The sequence below is a fragment of the Acomys minous genome (assembly GCF_964271855.1).
Source record: "Acomys minous genome assembly, chromosome: 15".
NCBI classification, from domain to species: Eukaryota; Metazoa; Chordata; class Mammalia; order Rodentia; family Muridae; genus Acomys; species Acomys minous.
The window spans coordinates 86,384,554-86,403,703 of NC_140497.1; the positions used below are offsets into that span (position 1 = coordinate 86,384,554).

A 19,150-nucleotide genomic window follows, 5' to 3' on the forward strand; every position below is an offset into this window, starting at 1 on the left:
AGAAAAGATCTGGCTCTCTCCACCTTTCTGGAGAGAGGTAGAAGCACTGTGTAAGATCCCAGCACTCAGAGGCAGAGGCAGGCAGATTGCTGTGAGTTCGGGGCCAGCCTGGTCTACAAAGTGAGTCCAGGACAGCCAAGGCTACACAGAGAGACCCTGTCTGGGGGTGGTGGGGGTGGTGTTTGTTTTACCCCCTATCATAAGCATATTAAAGTGAAGAAGTGTTATCTGACCCAACCCAGTGTTCTACCAGAGTGGATCGCTTTTCAAGCTTAGCTTCCTCATTTCACAAATACGCAATCAGGAACTTAAGATACAGTCACCTTCTGTAAATAAAACAAAATGCCTACTGAAATTCAGGGTTCAGACAGGAGTGACAGCACAGGCAAGCAAGAAAAGGAAGCAAAGACAAGGCGGGTCTCTGTGAGTTCGAGGCCAGCCTGGACAGCTGAGGCTATAGAGAGAGATCTTGTCTCAAAAATAAATAGGTAGATAAATAAATACATTAATTCAGGCTACAGAGCCCCCTTTCACCGAGAACCCTTTCTTTTATTTTTTTAAAGATGTATTTATTTATTATTTACACAGAATTCTGCCTGTGCCTACACACCAGAAGTGAGCACCAGATCTCATTATAGATGGTTATGAGCCACCATGTGGTTGCTGGGACTTGAACTCAGGACCTTTGGAAGAGCAGTCAGTACTCTTAACCTCTGAGCCATCTCGCCAGCCCCCAAGAACCCTTTCTTTAACTGACAAACTCCTACAACTTAGCACCTTGCATGTGCTATGCTAAAGGAATAAACAGGCAACAGAGCTTCAAAATACACAGAGCCAGGAGTGGCTCTTACTGCCCTAATTCTCAACACAAGTCTTATGTACTCATGTCTGTGCTCAAATGAGCAATATTACACAGCATATACAAACATGCACACACACGGTATAGGAACACATGCACACGCACGCTGTGTAAGTGAAGGCATATATCTACATGTATATAAACCTAGAGAGAAATGCTGCACAAAGTGCATGCGAGCGCGGATGGAGCGGGGGTGTTGGATTATGGCCTTGAATTGCTGGCCCTCCTGCCTACACACACACACACACACACACACACACACATACACACACACACCTGTGAACACAACCACCCACACTATGCAGTGAATACTAGGCAAGCCCTCTACTTACTGATCTGCATCCCCAACTACAGTTTCAGCTTTTTAAAACCATGGAAGGATTTTTTGTTTTGTTTTGTTTTGTTTTTTGAGACAGAGTCTCTCTGTGTAGCCCTGGCTGCCCTGGACTCACTTTGTAGCCCAAGCTGGCCTCGAACTCACAGCGATCCGCCTGCCTCTGCTTCCCGAGTGCTAGGATTAAAGGTGTGCGCCACCATGCCCTATGGAAGGATTCTTAAACTTCACTTCAACCACAACATCTGGCTGGCCTGTGTGGAGGAAAATCTCACACCTGGTGGAATTCAGAAACCCCCCTGGTTTTTTCTGGAAACTACTAGACATCTCTGGAATACATTTCAAACGAGCTCAAGCTCTTTACCAGGTAATGGAAGGAGGAAAATGCAGAGTGGTGAAGGGTAGTAAAGACCGACAATGAGGAAAAACAACAAGGTGGAAAAGGCACAAAGATATGCCATTTCTCCCTCAAACCACAGGGGAGGGCTAGGTAGGGAGTATCTCTCACTTCCAAATTCATCCATTAGCACATTCTACTGAAAATAAAAAGTTCGCCTAGTAAGCAGAGCATGCATAAGTCTGAGGATAAAAACCAGATACCACCCACCTGTAGCCCTTCGTGAGGGATTAGATCTTGTTAGTAATAAAGGTAATTGACTTCATTCTTGCCTTTCATCACCCTCCTCCTCCCTCTAGTATGGAAATTTAATAGGCCAAAAAGACTAGAACTCTCAAATCTTATAAAGAAATTTTATTTTTAAAAGTGGCCTATTAAAAGGGTTGGCAAGGACAACCTGAGCTGAGTTCCTCTCTACCAAAACCCTCATAACTTGGACCCTGAACGATTGGTTTCTCTTGTTATTTTTTTCTTTTTTGTTTTTTGTTTCTTGTTTTTTTCCCCCATCTCCAGAGCTGACAGAAACCTCCGAAGGTGCCTGTTGTGTTTTAGAAGCAACAAGTTAAATCCGATGAGAGTGTGCCTAGGCTGCCCAAGTTCCCTGGAGCGGCTTCCAGGGCCAAAAAGGCACCGGTTCAAGCGTCGACCTTACAAATCGGGCCTATGTGCCCCTTTTGGAAAACTTCCCTAAAAAAAATAATCACTGTGACGATCTGCGAAACTGGCACAGGTTCCTGTTCTGTCTTTTCCCAAGCCACGCTTCCCACGGCACCCTTCCTCCAAAAAAGGAAAAAACCGGCGTAAAGCCTGCTGGAGCTAAGTCTACCTAGAACGTCCGCAGCACCCGCAAAGCCGGACCTCATGGGAACCCTAGTCCTGCAACTCTGATTTTAGTGAGCGCAAACGATAGCCCGGGCCCTTTCCCGGCCCACCCCACCCACCCCCGCGCCGACCCCCCAGGTTGCCCTAACTAGGGGCTGCTCGGTCATTCCGAGCCACTGCGTGCCCTCAAGCCACTCACGGCCATCGAGCAAACTGCAGCCAGGACGGCGCGGGGACCTAGCCGTTGCCCCTGAAGGGCTGCCGCAGGGGCCATCCCGAGTGGCCCCAGGACCTCCGGCGCCGGGAGCTGCTCCTGCAGCCCGCGTCCCCAAGCGGGGCGGCCCAGGCCATCTGGCACCGCGCCCTTCCACCTCCTTCCCTCGCCGCAGGCTCCCCACGCCCACTGCACAGGCTTCAAGCACCTATCAGGATCCGAAAGTGCAAAGGCCACGCTCGCCTGCCGGCGAGCATAACCCAGGGCCGGCACAAACACGTGGAGCCAGGAACCCCCCGAGCACGCCACTCACCGGCTGACCCGAACGGGACTTGCCCGGAGGCGCTCTCCTGAAGAAGGAGGTCCTGGCGGTGAAGAAAAAGTCCTCCGCGTCCTCCTCGAGGCTGCTGTAGCCGCTGCTCATGCTGCTGGTCCCGTGGCGAGCAGGGGGCCTTCCCGGGGCGCAGGCGGCCAAGCCGGGGTGCGGCGCCCGCCCGCCCCGTGAGGTTCCCGGCGCGCGGCCCCGAGCCGCCGGCCGGCCGTCCTGCTGCAGCTGCGGCCGCCGCTCAAGCCGCCGTCTGGTCCCCTCCCGCAGCCTCCTCTGCCCTCGCCGGGCGCCTCCCCGCCCCGGTGCACCACGACCCCGCCCCCCACCAGTTAACCCCGCCCCCGGCCAGCCACGGTCCCGCCAAGCCCAGTCCCACCACAGGCCCCGCCCCCTGGTCGGCAAGGCTCCGCCCAGGCCCCGCCCCCATCCGCCGCTGGGGCAGAGCCCTGCCCAGCTCGCGCGCGCAGGTGGGGCCCCGCCCTTGTCCGCCTGGCCACGCCCCTCCAGCCTGTGAGCGTTTTGGGGGAAGTCGGATTCAAGTGTGCTCAGGAGTGCTTCACCACCCTTCCAATAGTTACAGATTCCTCAGCGACCCTTCCCCCCCTCGGCCCCCTACTACTAGAGCCGAAGTTTTGGAGAGGGCGGGAATATAAGGGAAAACTTTTCCGCTCTCCCCATCGGGCTCGTCCTTGGTGGACGACGCACAGGCGTGCTGCCTGTCCCTCCCGGGCCGTTATAAATTAGTAGAGGTGGGTGGGGGAAAAGAGCAACTGGGGCTGTGCTCATTCGAAAGAAAACATCCTTTCTGGTTGCTCTTTTGAACTTCGGTCTTAAGGCTTTCCCGCGCCTCCCTGTGGCCAAGGCGCATGCCAGATGTGAATGCCTAAAACAGTTGAGCTTTTAGAAGACAAATTCAGTAATCACCGAACAATCCAGGACTTTTAGTTAAATGTACCTCGTAAATTTCGCCTTCCACAGGGTCACCTACAAGGGACGAGTCAAATCGTGGGGGCAAGTAGATTACAACACTATCACCCACACACACACAAAAACAAAACAAAACAAAACAAAACAAAAAAACCCACAAGTTTCTCTTTGGGAAAAAAAAATCCTTGCAATCAGCTATTTTTTTTTTTTAGTGCCACATTTTCTTTGCTTCGGATCACCCGAGGGTCGTTTTCACTTTGGTGTGACCGGTTGACTTAAATGCTGCTGATTTCCTTGTAAGAGAACTTGATTGGGAAGAGGCGGTGCAGCTTTAAGGCACAGGGTTCTTTTAAAAGATTTGTTGTTGTTTTGTTTTGTTTTTTAACGAGAAAACCCAGTTTATGCCTAAACTCTTTCCTCCCCTCCTCCGCAAACGGCTCTGAGAGAGTTCCTCTGAGCCTAAACTGGGGCTAGAAACAGCAAGGTAGCAATCACCGTCAGGGCTGGGACCGCCGCTTCTGTGGCACCTCACTTAAGGAGGGAAAGCTAGACCAGAAAACGATTGAGAAGGAAAAGAAATGGTGTCATCGCTTCTACCCACGGGGCGGGCGGACGGAAAGGAGACTGACTAATCTGCCTTTCTGCCTTCCTCTGGGCTTACTCAAATGTCTAGCTTGCTAAACAGTTTTTCACTCCAGGCAACTCAACCCTAGAGGGATCATGGTGTCACAGCCTATTTTAAAGCTTCTACATTAAAAGCTGGGTGTGAAGCCAGGCGTGGTGGCGCACGCCTTTAATCCCAGCACTCGGAAGGCAGAGGCAGGCGGATCTCTGTGAGTTCGAGGCCAGCCTGGTCTACAAAGCGAGTCCAGGACAGCCACTGCTAAGACAGAAAGACTCTCTTTCAAAAAAACCAAAAATCAAAACAAAACAAAACTTCTTCCCAGCACTTGGGAGGCAGAGGTTGGTGGATCTCCATGAGTTCGAGGCCAGCCTGGACTACAGAGCCTTGTCTCAAAAAAAAACAAAAAACTTCTTCCCAGCCATAAAGCAACTGGATGACTGGAAACAGAGAGTCTATCTTTATTGTTCCATTGGGTATAGACCTGTGTCCCTGTCGCACAGCCAAACTGAAGAGAAGAGGACAATTATTTGATGCAAAGTTTGTCTTCCTTGACTCTTAACTGTTACATCATTCAAATATTACCGGGTGGAAACAACAGGGTCTTCATTAAATGCTCCAATTTGAGTAGCAGGTGGTTTAAATAATTTAACAAACTTGTTTTATTATAGATAGAAAGGATGATGTCTCTCACTCAATATAAATAAATATATGTAATATATATTTATCCAATGTAAATTACTCCTTCTATGACTTCTTTGAGGAAAAATATGCTTAAAATGCTTTATAATCCACCACACCAGGAAGAAAAAAATGTTTTAAGCCTAGCATGTTGGCACCTGTGCACACGTTCAATCCCAGCATGCAAGAGGTAGAGAAGCAGGCAGATCTCTGAGTTCCAGACCAGCCTGGTCTACATGGCAAGTTCCATATGTCACCTAGAGTACATAGGCCTGGTCTAAAAACAAAAACAGAAAAGTTTGTTTGCTATTGTTGTTGTTTTGTTTGTTTTTAGACAGGGTTTCTCTGTGTAATAGCCCTGGCTGTCCTGGACTTTTTTTTTTTTTTCTGATCAAGATTCACTTTATTGCTGACTAGCAGCTGGACTTTCTTTGTAGACCAGACTGGCCTCAAATTCACAGAGATCCACCTGCCTCTGCCTCCTGAGTGCTGGGATTAAAGGTGTGCCACCACTGCCCAGCTTTTCACGTTATTTTTAAGAGGAAATGACTGAATTAAGTTTTATAGATGTCATCTTTTCATCAGAATCATGGGTTTTGGGGGTTGTTTTTTTTGTTTTGTTTCTTTTTTTTTTTTAAGATTTATTCATTTATTATGTATACAATGTTCTGCTTGCACATACACCCACAGGCCAGAAGAGGGCATTGGATCTCATTATAGATGGTTGTGAGCCACCATGTGGTTGATGGGAATTGAACTCAGGACCTTTGGAAGAGCAGTCAGTGCTCTTAACTTCTGAGCCATCTCTCCAGACTGGCCTTGAATTCACAAGAATCTGCCTGCCTCTGCCTCCCAAGTGCTGGGATTAAAGGCATGTACCACCACTGGCCAGCTTGCGGTTGTTATTTTTTAATTGTTAAAAATGATTAATGTTTGTGTGTGTAAGCAACCCTGCTGTGACATGCCTGGAGAAGTGAGAAGACAACTTTGTGGTGTCAGTTCTCTCCTACCACCTTTCCCTGGGTTCTGCAGGGTTGAAGTGGTGAGGCTTGTACCATAAGAACCTTTTACTGGCGGAGCCATATCACTGGCCTCATAAGAATCGCCTGTTTAAAAAAGCCATGATTGGCGCACACCTTTAATCCCAGCACTCGGGAGGCAGAGGCAGGCCAATCACTGTAAGTTTGAAGCCAGCCTGGTCTACAAAGTGAGTCCAGGACAGCCAAGGCTACACAGAGACACCCTCTCTGGAAAACAAAAAACAAAAAGCAACAACACAAAAATGATTTGACTTACAGAATTAGAAATTGTGAAAACACAAAACGCCTTGTTAAGCAGTTAGACAGTTTTACCATTTAAAGTTCAAGAAAGATGGCTCAGAGGTTAAGGGCACTGACTGCTCCTCCAGAGGTCATGAGTTCAGTTCCTAGCAACCACATGGTGGCTCACAACCATCTATAATGTGATCTGATGCCCTCTTCTGGTGTGCAGGTGTACATGCAGGCAGAGTACTGTATACATAAATAAAAATGTAGAATAAATAAAACAGACTCAGGTAGGCTCCATTTCGAAAGGACTTACTGTCACATTCAGAACTGAATTTGTAATAGAACTGAGTCACCAAACATTTCCACTGATAGGGGAACCTATTGGTTTAGACTTCCATTAAATGCCCACTAACCTTTTGAAGAACATGCTTAAAGGGTTAACAAGTGGCTTTGTCAGAGCAATGAGAAGAGTAATGCAGGTCATATTCTACAAAACAGGGGGCTAAGGAGCTGGTCCTGTACATATGTATGGGAAATGCTTTCCGGGTAGATTACAGAGAGAGTGAGTGTCCCGTGGCAGGGAACCTGTGCTCGGCACAGTCAAATAAGAACAAGGAAATCAATGTTTCCTCACTAAGCAAGTGGAGGGTGAGTGTTGGGAAGGTTTGTCAAAAATGTGACAGAAGGGGTTGAGGATTTAGCTCAGTGGTAGAGCGCTTGCCTAGCAAGCGCAAGGCCATGGGTTCGGTCCTCAGCTCTGGAAAAAAAAAAGTGTGACAGAAGGTCGGTAGCAGATGTAGTTCGGTGGCAGAGTACTTCCCCCGCGTGTGCCAGGCCCTGGGTTCGATCCCCAGCACTGGGGGGGGGGGGGGGGGGCAGTAAAAACATAACAACCACAGGTAAGTCACTAATCTATAAAGGTTTTATTTTTTACCAGAGATTTTGAGCAAAAGGATGGTAATATTTGGCTTGTCTTTATGAAGTTCTCATTTAGTTACTGACCTGCTATGAGAAAAAATAAAATGAGGAGACGCAGAGCCAGGTGTGGTGGCATACCCTCGGAAGACAGAGGCAGGCAGATCGCTGTGAGTTTGAGGCCAGCCTGGTCTATAAAGCAAGTCCAGGTCAGCCAGGGCTATTAAACAGAGAAACTCTGTCTCCAAAAAACAAAAGAAAAAAAAATTAGGAGGTCCATTTCCTTTCTTTTTTGGGGCGGGGGGTTTGTTTTTGTTTCTGAGACAGGGATCTTTGTGTAGCCTTGGCTGTCCTGGACCTGCTTTGTAGACCAGGCTAGCCTCAAACTCATAGCGAGCAGCCTGCCTCTGCCTCCTGAGTGCTGGGATTAAAGGCGTGCACCACCATGGCCGGCTTCAGGTCCATTTTTTTTTTTCACTCCTGAAATCAGCCAATGTTTTGTAAGGCAGGTCATGAAACAACACGCATGACACAATCACATTTATGTACCTGTAATTGTGAGAGATGTCTCCCTGTGTGATAAGGAATAAGATAAATTTTCAGAGAATTATCGTAAAGGTCATGCTTATCCTAAGGGTCAACTTACACTAGTGTCTGTGTGACATGGAAGAGGCATGGCCTTAAGGGACAGGTAGAGCAGTGTTGAAAGGACAGTGCTCCTGCTTAATTCTTTTTTTTTTTTCATTTTATTTTTTTATTTTATGTGTATGGATATATGGATATTTTACCTGCATGTATGACCATGCACTACGTGTATGCCTGGTGCCCACAGACACAGAAGAGGGTGCCAGATCCTCCAGAACTGGTGTTACAGGAAACTGTGAGCTGACATGTGGGTGTTGAGATCCTTTGTGGACTATGCTCTTAATTGCTAAAATATCTCTTCAGTCCCTGTCACTTATCCTTGTATGACTCCCCCAACCCCTTGGGACAGGGTCTCACCATGTAACCGTGGATCTCACCATGCCTATGTAGACTAGGCTGGCCTCGAACTCACAGAGGTCCATTTGCCTCTGCCTCCTTAGTGCTGGAATAAAAGGTGTGCTGCCATGCTCGGCTCTTTTAATGGTTTTGTTTGGTTTTTCTTTTCTTTTTTTTTTTTTTGAGACAACCTTGGCTGTCCTGGACACTTGCTTTGTAGACCAGGTTGACCTCAAACTCACAGAGATCCTCCTGCCACTGCCTCCTGAGTGCTGGGATTAAAGGCGTGTGCCCCGCCAACTTTTAATGTTTTAAGTAGCTACTCTGGGACACAGATTTGTCTTCAGTAAAATGGGAAAAATAATGTTCCTGTTTTATTCTCTTCTGCTTACTATAAGGATGAAGTGAGAGAAATCTCATAAAGCCCTTGACATAGAACGAGGCCAAACAACGTCTTTTTGGGGGGGTTGATTTTTTTTGGTAAAGATTTATTTATTTACTATGTATACAATGTTCTGCCTGCACGTGTGCCTGCCCTTGGGTACCAGATGTCATTGTAGATGGCTGTGAGCCACCATGTGGTTCCTGGGAATTGAACTCAGGACCTCTGGAAGACAAACAGTACTCTTAACCTCTGAGCCATCTCTCAGCCCCCCATACAAAGTCTTTTTACCCTAAATATTAGAACTTGGTGGACACTCAGCATCTTTTACCCATTTTCTTCTTTGATCACTAAACATTTTAGCCCAGGCACTGTCCTTGGATAAAAGGTTCAGTCGCAGCTCGGGGCTGAAGAACTGGAGTCAATGTTGGTTCCCTTCCCCAACCATGGGCAGCTTCCGGTGTGGGCTGATCTCACAGAGCTGGCTACTGAGACACCAACTGGGAACTGAGATCTTGCTGGGTGGCTTTTGGGAGCCATTTTATCACCTTGAGAAAAGACACCCTTCTGGACTCTGCATGCTGAATGGGGCACCTGGGAATTCTGGAGCCAAATTCTGGACAGAAACAACCGGCAAAGCAGAATGGCTACAGAGACTCCTTGGGTCTTTGAACTAATGAGCTTTGAAAGTGGCCTACTTAGGACTTGTCAGGCGACGCAATGTTTTCTTAGCCTGGCACAGCAGCACACACCCAGCTACTCAAAAGGCCCTGAGGCAGACGGATTGCTTAAGCTCAGGTGTTTAAAAGTCAGATTGGCCAATGTAAGGAGAATTCCATCTCAAAATAAGTAAAGAAACAATGGCTAAAAATTCTTTAATCTCAGCACTTGGGAGGCAGAAGCTGGTGGATCTCTGTGAGTTCGAGGCCGGCCTGATCTACAAAGAGAGTTCCAGGACAGCCAAGGCTATACAGAGAAACCCCATCTTGAAAAACAAAAAAACAAACAAACAAAAAAAAAAAAAACAAAAAGAAAACAAAACAAATATATATATATATATATATTTTTTTTTTCATGGCAGTTGGTTATTTCAGGCCCAGAAGAAAATCATTTAAGGTACCTTTTCTGTACCCTCAGCATCTCTCCCGTTTGATCAGTCTCTACAGTTGTGGTTGTCATGCTGGTGACTTCCATTGTGTTCAAAACGAAGACAGAGATAACCACTACAGCCAAAAGGGCACAGTATTCAGTGGTTAAGTATGTAGGCTTGGGACTCAGAGGGACTAAGTTCAAACGTGTGCTGACACGGTGCGCCCCACATAAGTTATCTAACTCCATTGCAACTGTATTTAGAAAAGTAGGAATATTACAGCAATTACACCGCTGCATTCATCCACCAGAGACTAAGTCCAATAAGGCAAAGAGAATTTCACCTGACACACAGCAGCCCAGGCAATGGAGACAGATGCTCCATACTTGCACAATCTCAGAACCTAGGAAAAGCATGTGCTACACACAAGCCAGAGGCCACCTAGGTTGAGATCACGAAATGTAGAAGAAAAAGAAATAAGACTTTCCCACGTTAATCCAACAGACCTTGGATCTACTAAGCCACATTGAAACAATTCCAAAATGATGCCCGCAACTCTGAGATCCTGGTCCAGCAGATTGTGCCCACAGCTTCCGCATTTCCTCCTCATTGAACAGGACAAAGGCCATGGACGGCCCTTACCTCGGCACTGAACCAGTTGCCTCCCCTCTCAGACCTCACAGCCCTGGACAGTAGCTCATCACCTGATAGTTACTTGTCACCTTTAAAAGATAAAGAAACAGGGGCCGGAGAGATATAGCTCAGAGGTTAAGAGCACTGGCTGCTCTTCCAAAGGTCCTGGGGTTCAAAACCCAGCAACCACATGGTGACTCACAACCATCTACAATGAGATCTGCTGTCCTCTTCTGGCCTGCAGGCGTACACGCACAGAGAACATGGTATACATACTAAATAAATAAATCTTTTAAAAAAAATAAAGAAGGCCAGGAGTGGTGGCACACGCTTTTAATCCCAGAACTCAGGAGGCAGAGGCCGGTGGATTGCTGTGAGTTCGAGGCAGGCCGACTTGGTCAACAAAGGCAGTCCAGGGCAACCAAGGCTACACAGAGAAACCCTCTCTCAAAAAAACAAAAACAAGTGCTCGCTTCGGCAGCACATATACTAAAATTGGAACAATACAGAGAAGATTAGCATGGGCCTTGCACAAGGATGACACGCAAATTCGTGAAGCGTTCTATATTTTTGAGTGGGACAAAAAAAAACACAAAATAGTTTGAGGATCTTAATTTTTGTTTAACTGTATAGCCAACTGTTAGCTTTGGTTTGAAATGGATTAAGACATAGTTATCAATAATTTAAAATACAATCGTGGATCGCTGTGAGTTCGAGGCCAGCCTAGTCTACAAAGTGAGTCCAGGATGGCCAAGGCTACACAGAGAAACCCTGTCTCGAAAAAACAAAAACAAAAACAAAGACAAAAACAAAAAAAATTAAAATACAATCATAAATCTGTATTTCTCTTTTTTTGTCATTTTCTCACAGAGTAAAAATAAAATAATGACTACAAACAAACAAAGATAAAGAAACAAAATAGGAGGCTGGAGAGACGGCTCAGTGGGTAAGGCGCCCACTGCTCTTCCAGAGCGCCCAGGTTCAATCCCACACATCTGTACGCATGGCAGCTCACAGCCATCTACAACTCAGGTTCCAGGGGCTCTGACTCCTTCTTGCTTCTTTGAGCATCAGACATGCATGAAAGAGAATAGCTGCTCATAGCATGGCATGTTTAAACACTTGGTCCCCAGTTGGTGGAACTGTTCAGAAAGGATTAGAGGTGTGGCCTTGTTCCCAGTGTGCCTCCCTTTCTCTCTCCCTCCCTCTCTCTCTCTCTCTCTCTCTCTCTCTCTCTCTCTCTCTCCTCCTCTTCCTCCTCCCTTCCTTATCCCTCCCCCTTCCTGTCTGCCTCTTGCTTCTGACTGAAGATGTGAATAAAGATGTGAATTCTCACCTGTTCCTGCGATCACACCTTCGATCCACTATATGAATTCTAATCTGAATTCTTAACCTCTGAAACCTTAAGCCCAATTAAATGTGGTGTTTTGTCACAGTAATAGAAATGTAACTAACACAAACACGTCTTCAGGCAAAACACCCATCCACCTAAATAAAATATAATAAAATTGTTTTTAAAGAAGCCAAACATGGGGGGCTGGAGAGATGGCTCCGTGGTTAAGGGCACTGTCTGCTCTTCCAGAGGTCCCGAGTTCAATTCCCAGCAACCACATGGTGGCTCATAACCATCTGTACTGGCATCTGATGCCCTCTTCTGGCTTACAGGTGTACACGCAGGTAGAATACTATATAAATAATAAATAAATCTTTAAAAAAAGAAGCAGCAAAACAGAGACTAAGCTCTTAGTTTAGATGTGTATGTAGCTCAGTGGTACAGTACATGTTGAGCATACCCAATGTTAGGGGGTCTGCTCTTAAAAAAAAAAAGACAGGCCAGATGTGGTGGTGCATGCCTTTAATCCCAACACTCAGGAGGTAGAGGCAGGTATATCTCTGTGAGTTCAAGGCCAGCCTGGTCTACAAAGTTAGTCCAGGACAGCCAAGGCTACATAGAGAAAACTCTGTCTCAGAAAAACCAACCAACCAACCAAACAAACAAATAAATGGATTCCCCCTCAGATAAGGAAATAAATTTCACTGAAAATCACTTGTATGAACTCGAGAGATGGTTCAGCAATTAAGAGCACTGTCTGGTCTTTCAGAGGTCCTGAGTTCAATTCTCGGCAACCACATGATGGCTCACAACTGTATATACTGAAAACTGATGCTCTCTTCTGGAATGCAAGTGTACATGCAGATAGAGCACTCATATACAAAAATAAATAAATAAATCTTTGCTGGGCATGGTAATGCACCTCTTTAATCCCAGCACTCAGGAGGTAGAGCTAGGTGGATTGCTGTGAGTTCGAGGCCAGCCTGTGGTCTACAAAGCAAGTCCAGGACAGCCAAGGCTACAACAGAGAAATCCTGTCTCGAAAAAACAAAATCAAAAGGAAAGAAAATCATGTGTGCTCTTTCTGTATAGTAGACATTCTTCTAGAAGCTAGCTCTATGGGAACTCACTGAAACTTTATCAAGCCCCAGTGACCCTGATCAAAGGACTGTGTGCTCAGCCAGGAATGGCAAAGTTATCTTCACATCTGAGGTTAGCTGGGAGCCACTGTGTGCATTGCCTGTGGGGCTCAGTCACTGTGTCGGAAGAGTCCCCAGACTCCAAGAAAAATCCGAAAGGTTTCTGCCTCCTACAAATTGCTTACTAGGTGTTGGTTTAACGTACATCGTAAGAGATGTTGTATTAGTGCGAGAAGATGAGAAATATTTCGTTCTATACAGATTGTATGAAAAGGCCAGTGTGATGGTTCAATAGGCAAAGGTGCCTGCAGCTAACTTCGATGACCTGCGCTTGCTCCCCCTCTGACCTCCACATGAGCACGGTGGCACGCATGCGCGCACACACACACACACACACACACACACAAGCACAGGTAAATAAATGTAATTTTCTTTAAGTTTGTGAGAAAGGAAAAAAATGCTCCAGGCGCTGAACTTCCTGATGTCTTTTGGTTTGTTTATTCATATAAGCGGTCCCCTAAGTCTAGGCTGGCCTTGAACTTGTGATTCTCCTGCCTCAGCCCTCTGGGCACTAGGACCACAGGTATGTGCTTCTTTAGCCTGGCTTTCCAGTCCTTATTTGGGCTGGTGATTCTACTGTGGGCAAGCTCCCCATCCACACGAGGAGCCTTGCTAAGGGCTGTTAGCTTCCCAGCCCTTATTCTGGCCAGGTAGGGTGATTCTGAATTCTTTTTTGTCCTGAGCTATTTGCCAGAGTCACTGCCCACTCCCTCAGCAGGGCTTTTACTGGCAGCTATAGCTGTGAAACACATGGGGCTCTCAGGTAAACTGCACCATCCACAGATTCTACCTTGGGGCAACAGCTGAACAGACAAGGTTTTTGTTGTTATTGTTGATTTGTTTTGGTTTTGTTGTTGTTGTTGATGTTGATGTTTTGTTTTGTTTTTCGAGACAAGGTTTCTCTGTGTAGCCTTAGGTATCTTGAACTCACTTTGTAGGCCAGGCTGGCCTCACGCTCACAGAGATCAGCCTGTCTCTGCCTTCCTGAGTGCTGGGACTAAAGGCTTGTGCCACCTGCCACCACCTGGCTGAACAGACAAGTTTTGTTGAAGACAAGAATTCTGGAGAGATAATGCTGCCTTAAAAAAAAACAAACAAAAAAACAAAAAACAAAACAAAACAAAAAAAACCAAGGAGTGAGATCAGTGGCTATAGATTCTGAAGGCTGCCTAGGACCTGCTTAAGTTGGGCACCATAAATCGCCCACTCCCCAGGTAAGGAGCCTTCCTAGGGAGGCAGGCAAGCAAGCAGGGATGCTCTGGTTGGCTGTCATGGGGGCCTATGTGACAGGGCCAGCGGTTCTTTCACGACTCCAAGTGCTGACACCTCACTAGATCCATAGAACAAGGGGAACTGGGCAAGACATAAAAAGAAGTGTCAAATTGGTACCTGCTTTCCAAAACCTTGTAATTTAGCTCGGGAAATTATATCATGATGGCAGATGGTCTGTAATTAGCCAATCAATAAGTCTTTTAAGAGTCTATCAAAATATAAAGTAAAGATCAGAAGACTATGATAAGATTTGGTCTGGGAAGCCTTTAGAGGAGATGGTACCTTTTTTGTCTGAAATGAGAGGGACAGGGCTGGAGATGGCTCAGGGCTTAAGAGCACTGGCTGCTCTCCCAGAGGACCCGGGGTCAGTTCCCAGCACTCACATGGCAGCTCACAACTGTCTCAAACTCTAGTTCCTGGGGATCTAACAACCTCACACAGGCACATGCAGGCAAAACACCACTGCACATAAAATAAAAGTAAATAAATAAAAAGAAGGAGGAGGAGGAAGAGGAGGAGGAGGAGGAGGAGGAGGAGGAAGAAGAAGAAGAAGAAGAAGAAGAAGCAGCAGCAGCAGCTGGCATGGTGGGCACACACCTTCAATCCCAGCACTCTGGAGGCAGAGGCAGATGGATCTCTGTGAGTTCGAGGCCAGCCTGGTCTACAAAGCGAGTCCAGGACAGTCAGGTCTACAAGAGAAACTCCATCTTGAAGGGGAAAAAAAAAGAAAGAAAATGAGAGAGGCAGGTGGGAAAAGGGAGGTCACCTGCAAAATGCAAACAAGCACAGACTATGTGCACATGAAAAATCCCTGGGAAGAATTAGGAGTAAAACTGTGGAGTTTGAGCGTAGCTCTGAGATAGAGAGTAGGTTTCTACGTTTAACATGCCGAAGGTCTAGATTCCAACGACAGCATGAAGAAGGAAGAGGAGAGAGACACAGAAGAGAGAGGGGAGAAAGTAATTATTGAAAAGCCACACTTTGAGCATTTGTCTGTAACCCCTGCAGGAGGTCATGGCTGACCTGAAACTCCCTCTGCAGACTAAACTGGCATCAAAGTCATAGGGATCCACCTGCCTCTGCCTCCCTAGTGCTGGGATCAAAAGTGATCAGTATCCAGTCATCCAGCGGCCCCGCCCCCACCCCCCACCCCCCACCCCCCGCCCATCCCTCAATCCATCAGCCCCACTCTCCAGCACCTTGTTGAAAAATTTTAAACTGAGGCCGGGCGTGGTGGCGCACGCCTTTAATCCCAGCACTCGGGAGGCAGAGGTAGGCGGATCGCTGTGAGTTCGAGGCCAGCCTGGTCTACAAAATGAGTCCAGGATGGTCAAGGCTACACAGAGAAACTCTGTCTCGAAAAAAAAAAAAAAGAAAGAAAAATTTTAAACTGTTAAAGAAGAGTTGATGAGTCATGTTGAAAGCCAAGTTTCTGAAAGTACGCCGAGGAAGTAAGACTTTCTCTGGCAGGGATTTGGAAAGAGTCTCCAGGAGGGGACACGAAGAACAGTGCTGGGCTGGTGGATGGGCGCTGTGTCGTAAGACCGGAGCCCACAAACAAGCTCGGGCCCCAGCTTGGGTAACTTCCGTTGTTTCTCACAGCAAACTACAATACCGAGGAGGATGGCTTCCGGCTGGCCACCGGGAAACACCGCTCCAGGATCTTGACCTCAGCTAGTCACTGGCTGAGGTTGCAAAAGCAAGCCTCCTCTCTTTTATTTGAAGATGTGTGGGGCAAACTGCAGATGGAGGGAGTAGGGAGGGTGGGGCCCTTTAAGGGTGGGGCCCTATCTAAGGAAACTGGGCGGGCTTGCTGTTTGTAACGTGCTTCAAAGAGGGATGAGGTGTCCCATCCAACATACGCAGCTCCGAATGCCTTTAATCCCAGCACTTGGGAGGCAGAGGCAGGCGGATCGCTGTGAGTTCGAGGCCAGCCTGGTCTACAAAAGCGAGTCCAGGACAGTCAAGGCTACACAGACAAACCCTATCTTGAAAAAAAAACAAAAAACAAACAAACAAACAAAAAAAACAAAATACGTTGCTCTAAGATACGCCACGCTGGTATGAGGAATGATTCAAGCTGAAATCAACGAAGAGCTGGGCCGCAGCCAACGCTGTAGCATACCCTTAGCATGTACAAGTCTGTTGGTTCAATCCCTAGAAACATACACGCACAGTCTACCACTACAGCTGCAATCTGCAGTCACAGAAACAGTTCTGAAGAACTAACCTCTCATAAGAAAACCATTCTCTGCATCAGTAGCCAGGGCCATATATAGGAACTTTGCCCCTCCCCCCCAGGGAAGAGGACACTTGATTTAGACAGATGTCCACAGGTGTCCCCCTGGGAGAGTTCACTGTATAACAGTTACTGTCTGCCCGCTACCTCAGGTCCCTAATCTCTCATAGACTATCACCTCCCATTGTCTCAGAAACCCCTGTAGCTCTCTCAGCTCTACATAAGGGGGCTGCATGACTCCTCTCTTAGTTTAATAACTTCTTAGCTTACATACTAGCTATTTGGAATTGTGTGTGTGCAGCTGCGTGTGGTGTGTGGGTTTGTTTCTGTGGGTGTGTATGTATATGCATACGTGTGTGTATGTGTGTGTATATGTGTGTGTGTGCATATCTGTGTGTGTACGTGTGCCCATGGATCAGAACCCACGTCCTTGAGCAGTCTACCACTACAGTTGCAATCCACAAAATGCCGTTTCAAAGAAGCCACTGCGGGGGCTGGAGAGATGGCTCCGTGATTAAGAGCACTGCCTGCTCTTCCAAAGGATCCGGGTTCAATTCCCAGCACCCACATGGCAGCTTACAACTGTCTGTAACTCCAAGATCTGACACTCTCATACTAGGGCACATTAAAATTAAATAAAATAAAGAAGCCGCTGCGTGTGTTTGAAGCTCAGAGCAGAATCTGTGGAAGTTGGTTCTCTCCTTTTCCCGTGAGGGTTCCAAAGGACTGAACTTTGCTGGTTAGGTTATTCAGCTGGTCAGGGTGGGCAGCAAGCACCTACCCCGGCTGAGCCATATACTGTGTGAGCTTTTTAAATAAAAATTTGGAAAAAGGAACAATCCCAGCCTCCTAACCCACTTGATTCGGGTGAGACCAGACCCCAAGCAAAGAAACGTTGAGGCGCCCTTTCATCTTTTAACAGCTTGAAGATGGAGCTTCTTGGCAGTGTCATTGAGGGGTACTCTCGGTAATGGCTGCATCTCCACATGGAGGAATTAAATAGCAGAGTATAATAATCATAGCTCCATGTGTCTTGGGCCATTCTTCTTTAAATGCTCCCAGCACTTTCTCCTGTACTTATCTTAGCGCAAAGGGCCTGTAATTACTCCTCTTCGCAGGTGGAAACTGAGCGTTGCCGCAGATAAGCCTATCTCCCCATCCCTGAGACTCTAGTCCCATACAGACCACAGAGGAGACAGATGTGAAGGCGAGTCTAGAATTCACATTTCAGGTTTCACTTCATAGGTGGTACTGTTTAGAAAGATCGCCTGCAAACCCTCCATTTTATATGTAATGAACAGTCTAGAACGAGTTAAAAACCTCTTAGCATGTGTTTCCCATTGGTCTCCCTTTTCATTGAAGCGAGGGGCGTCTTATCCCCTTTGTTTGAAAGCCAAGCTCCCAGGCTTGTGTCTACAAAGTAATTACGGGGAACACAGTGCTTACTCGAGCTGTGTGTGTGCAGTCTTGATCTCGCTGCTCCCTACAGAGACTTGAATAGTCATGGAAGTATTAGTACAAAGCAAGCTGTTGTCCCAAGAATAGCCTATCTTGGCCGAGTGGTGGTGGCGCATGCCTTTAATCCCAGCACTTGGGAGGCAGAGGCAGGCGGAGCTCTATGAGTTCGAGGCCAGCCTGGTCTACAGAGTGAGTCCAGTCCAGGACAGCCAGGGCTGCTACACAGAGAACCCTGTCTAAGAAAGAAAGAAAGAAAGAAAGAAAGAAAGGAGAATTGTCTTTTAATGTAAACTTTCAACTTGCCTTTTGTTTTTTATGCAACACAGAAATATTTAGTGTATTTCAAATGGTAGTGTAATGATTTCTTTCTCCTCCTCTTCCTCCTCCTCCTCCCTCCTCCTCCTCCTCCTCCTCCTCCTCCTCCTTCTTCTTCTTCTTCCTCTTCTTCTTTCAAGACAAGGTTTCTCTGTGTAATAGCCCTGGCTGTCCTGGACTCTCTTTGTAGACCAAGCTGGCCTCGAACTCACAGAGATCTGCCTGCCTCTGCCTCCCGAGTCCTGGGATTAAAGGTGTGCGCCATCACTCCTGGCCAGATCCCCAGTTAAAAAGACCCCCAAGGGTCTTCAAGATTACCCATCAGGTAAAAGCACTTGGCATGCAAATCTGGTGACTTCAATCCTTAAAATCCACGCTGTAAAAACAAAACAAACTGGATACAGACTGTTTGTGATCCCAATACTCCTACGCAGGAAGGGAGGTGGGGACAGAAAAGTGCCTGGATATCTGGTGTCCGCAGCAGGCAGAAGCCAGAGATGCTGCCTCCTCAATAAGGTGGAGGAAGAGCAGCAGCTCCTGCCTGTCGTCCTTCGGCCTCTGTAGAGCATGCTGTGGCCTGTGTGTGCTCACACTCACTCACACACACAAGTAATAAATAATACAATTCAAGAACAAAAGAAATTTAAAATAAAACCATACACACACAATTTTGTTCTGTTTACATGTTTATTGTGTGTTTGAGTTGGGAGGTCAGATGACAGCCTCTGGGAGTTGTTTCTCCCTTCCACCACCGGAAGCCAACTCAGCCTGTCAGGGTTTCCACCAAGGACCTTTGCCCACTCGTCATCACCACAGTCCAATAGCAAACACTGCTAATAGTGATGCTAAACAGCTTCCAATGGTTCTGTTGTGGGAAAATA

General features: G+C 47.0%; 1 protein-coding gene across 1 annotated transcript in view; it reads right to left on the reverse strand.

The window, feature by feature from the left end:
* The window catches only part of RASSF3 (Ras association domain family member 3), a 65,257-nt gene extending 62,022 nt beyond the window's left edge, over nt 1–3,235 (reverse strand). Inside the window, exon 1 of the mRNA XM_084760001.1 lies at nt 2,940–3,235. Coding sequence (XP_084616127.1) covers nt 2,940–3,050 — 111 coding nt within the window. The 5' untranslated portion in view covers nt 3,051–3,235. The remainder of the gene's footprint in view (nt 1–2,939) is intronic.
* Nucleotides 3,236–19,150: the final 15,915 nt, after the last annotated feature.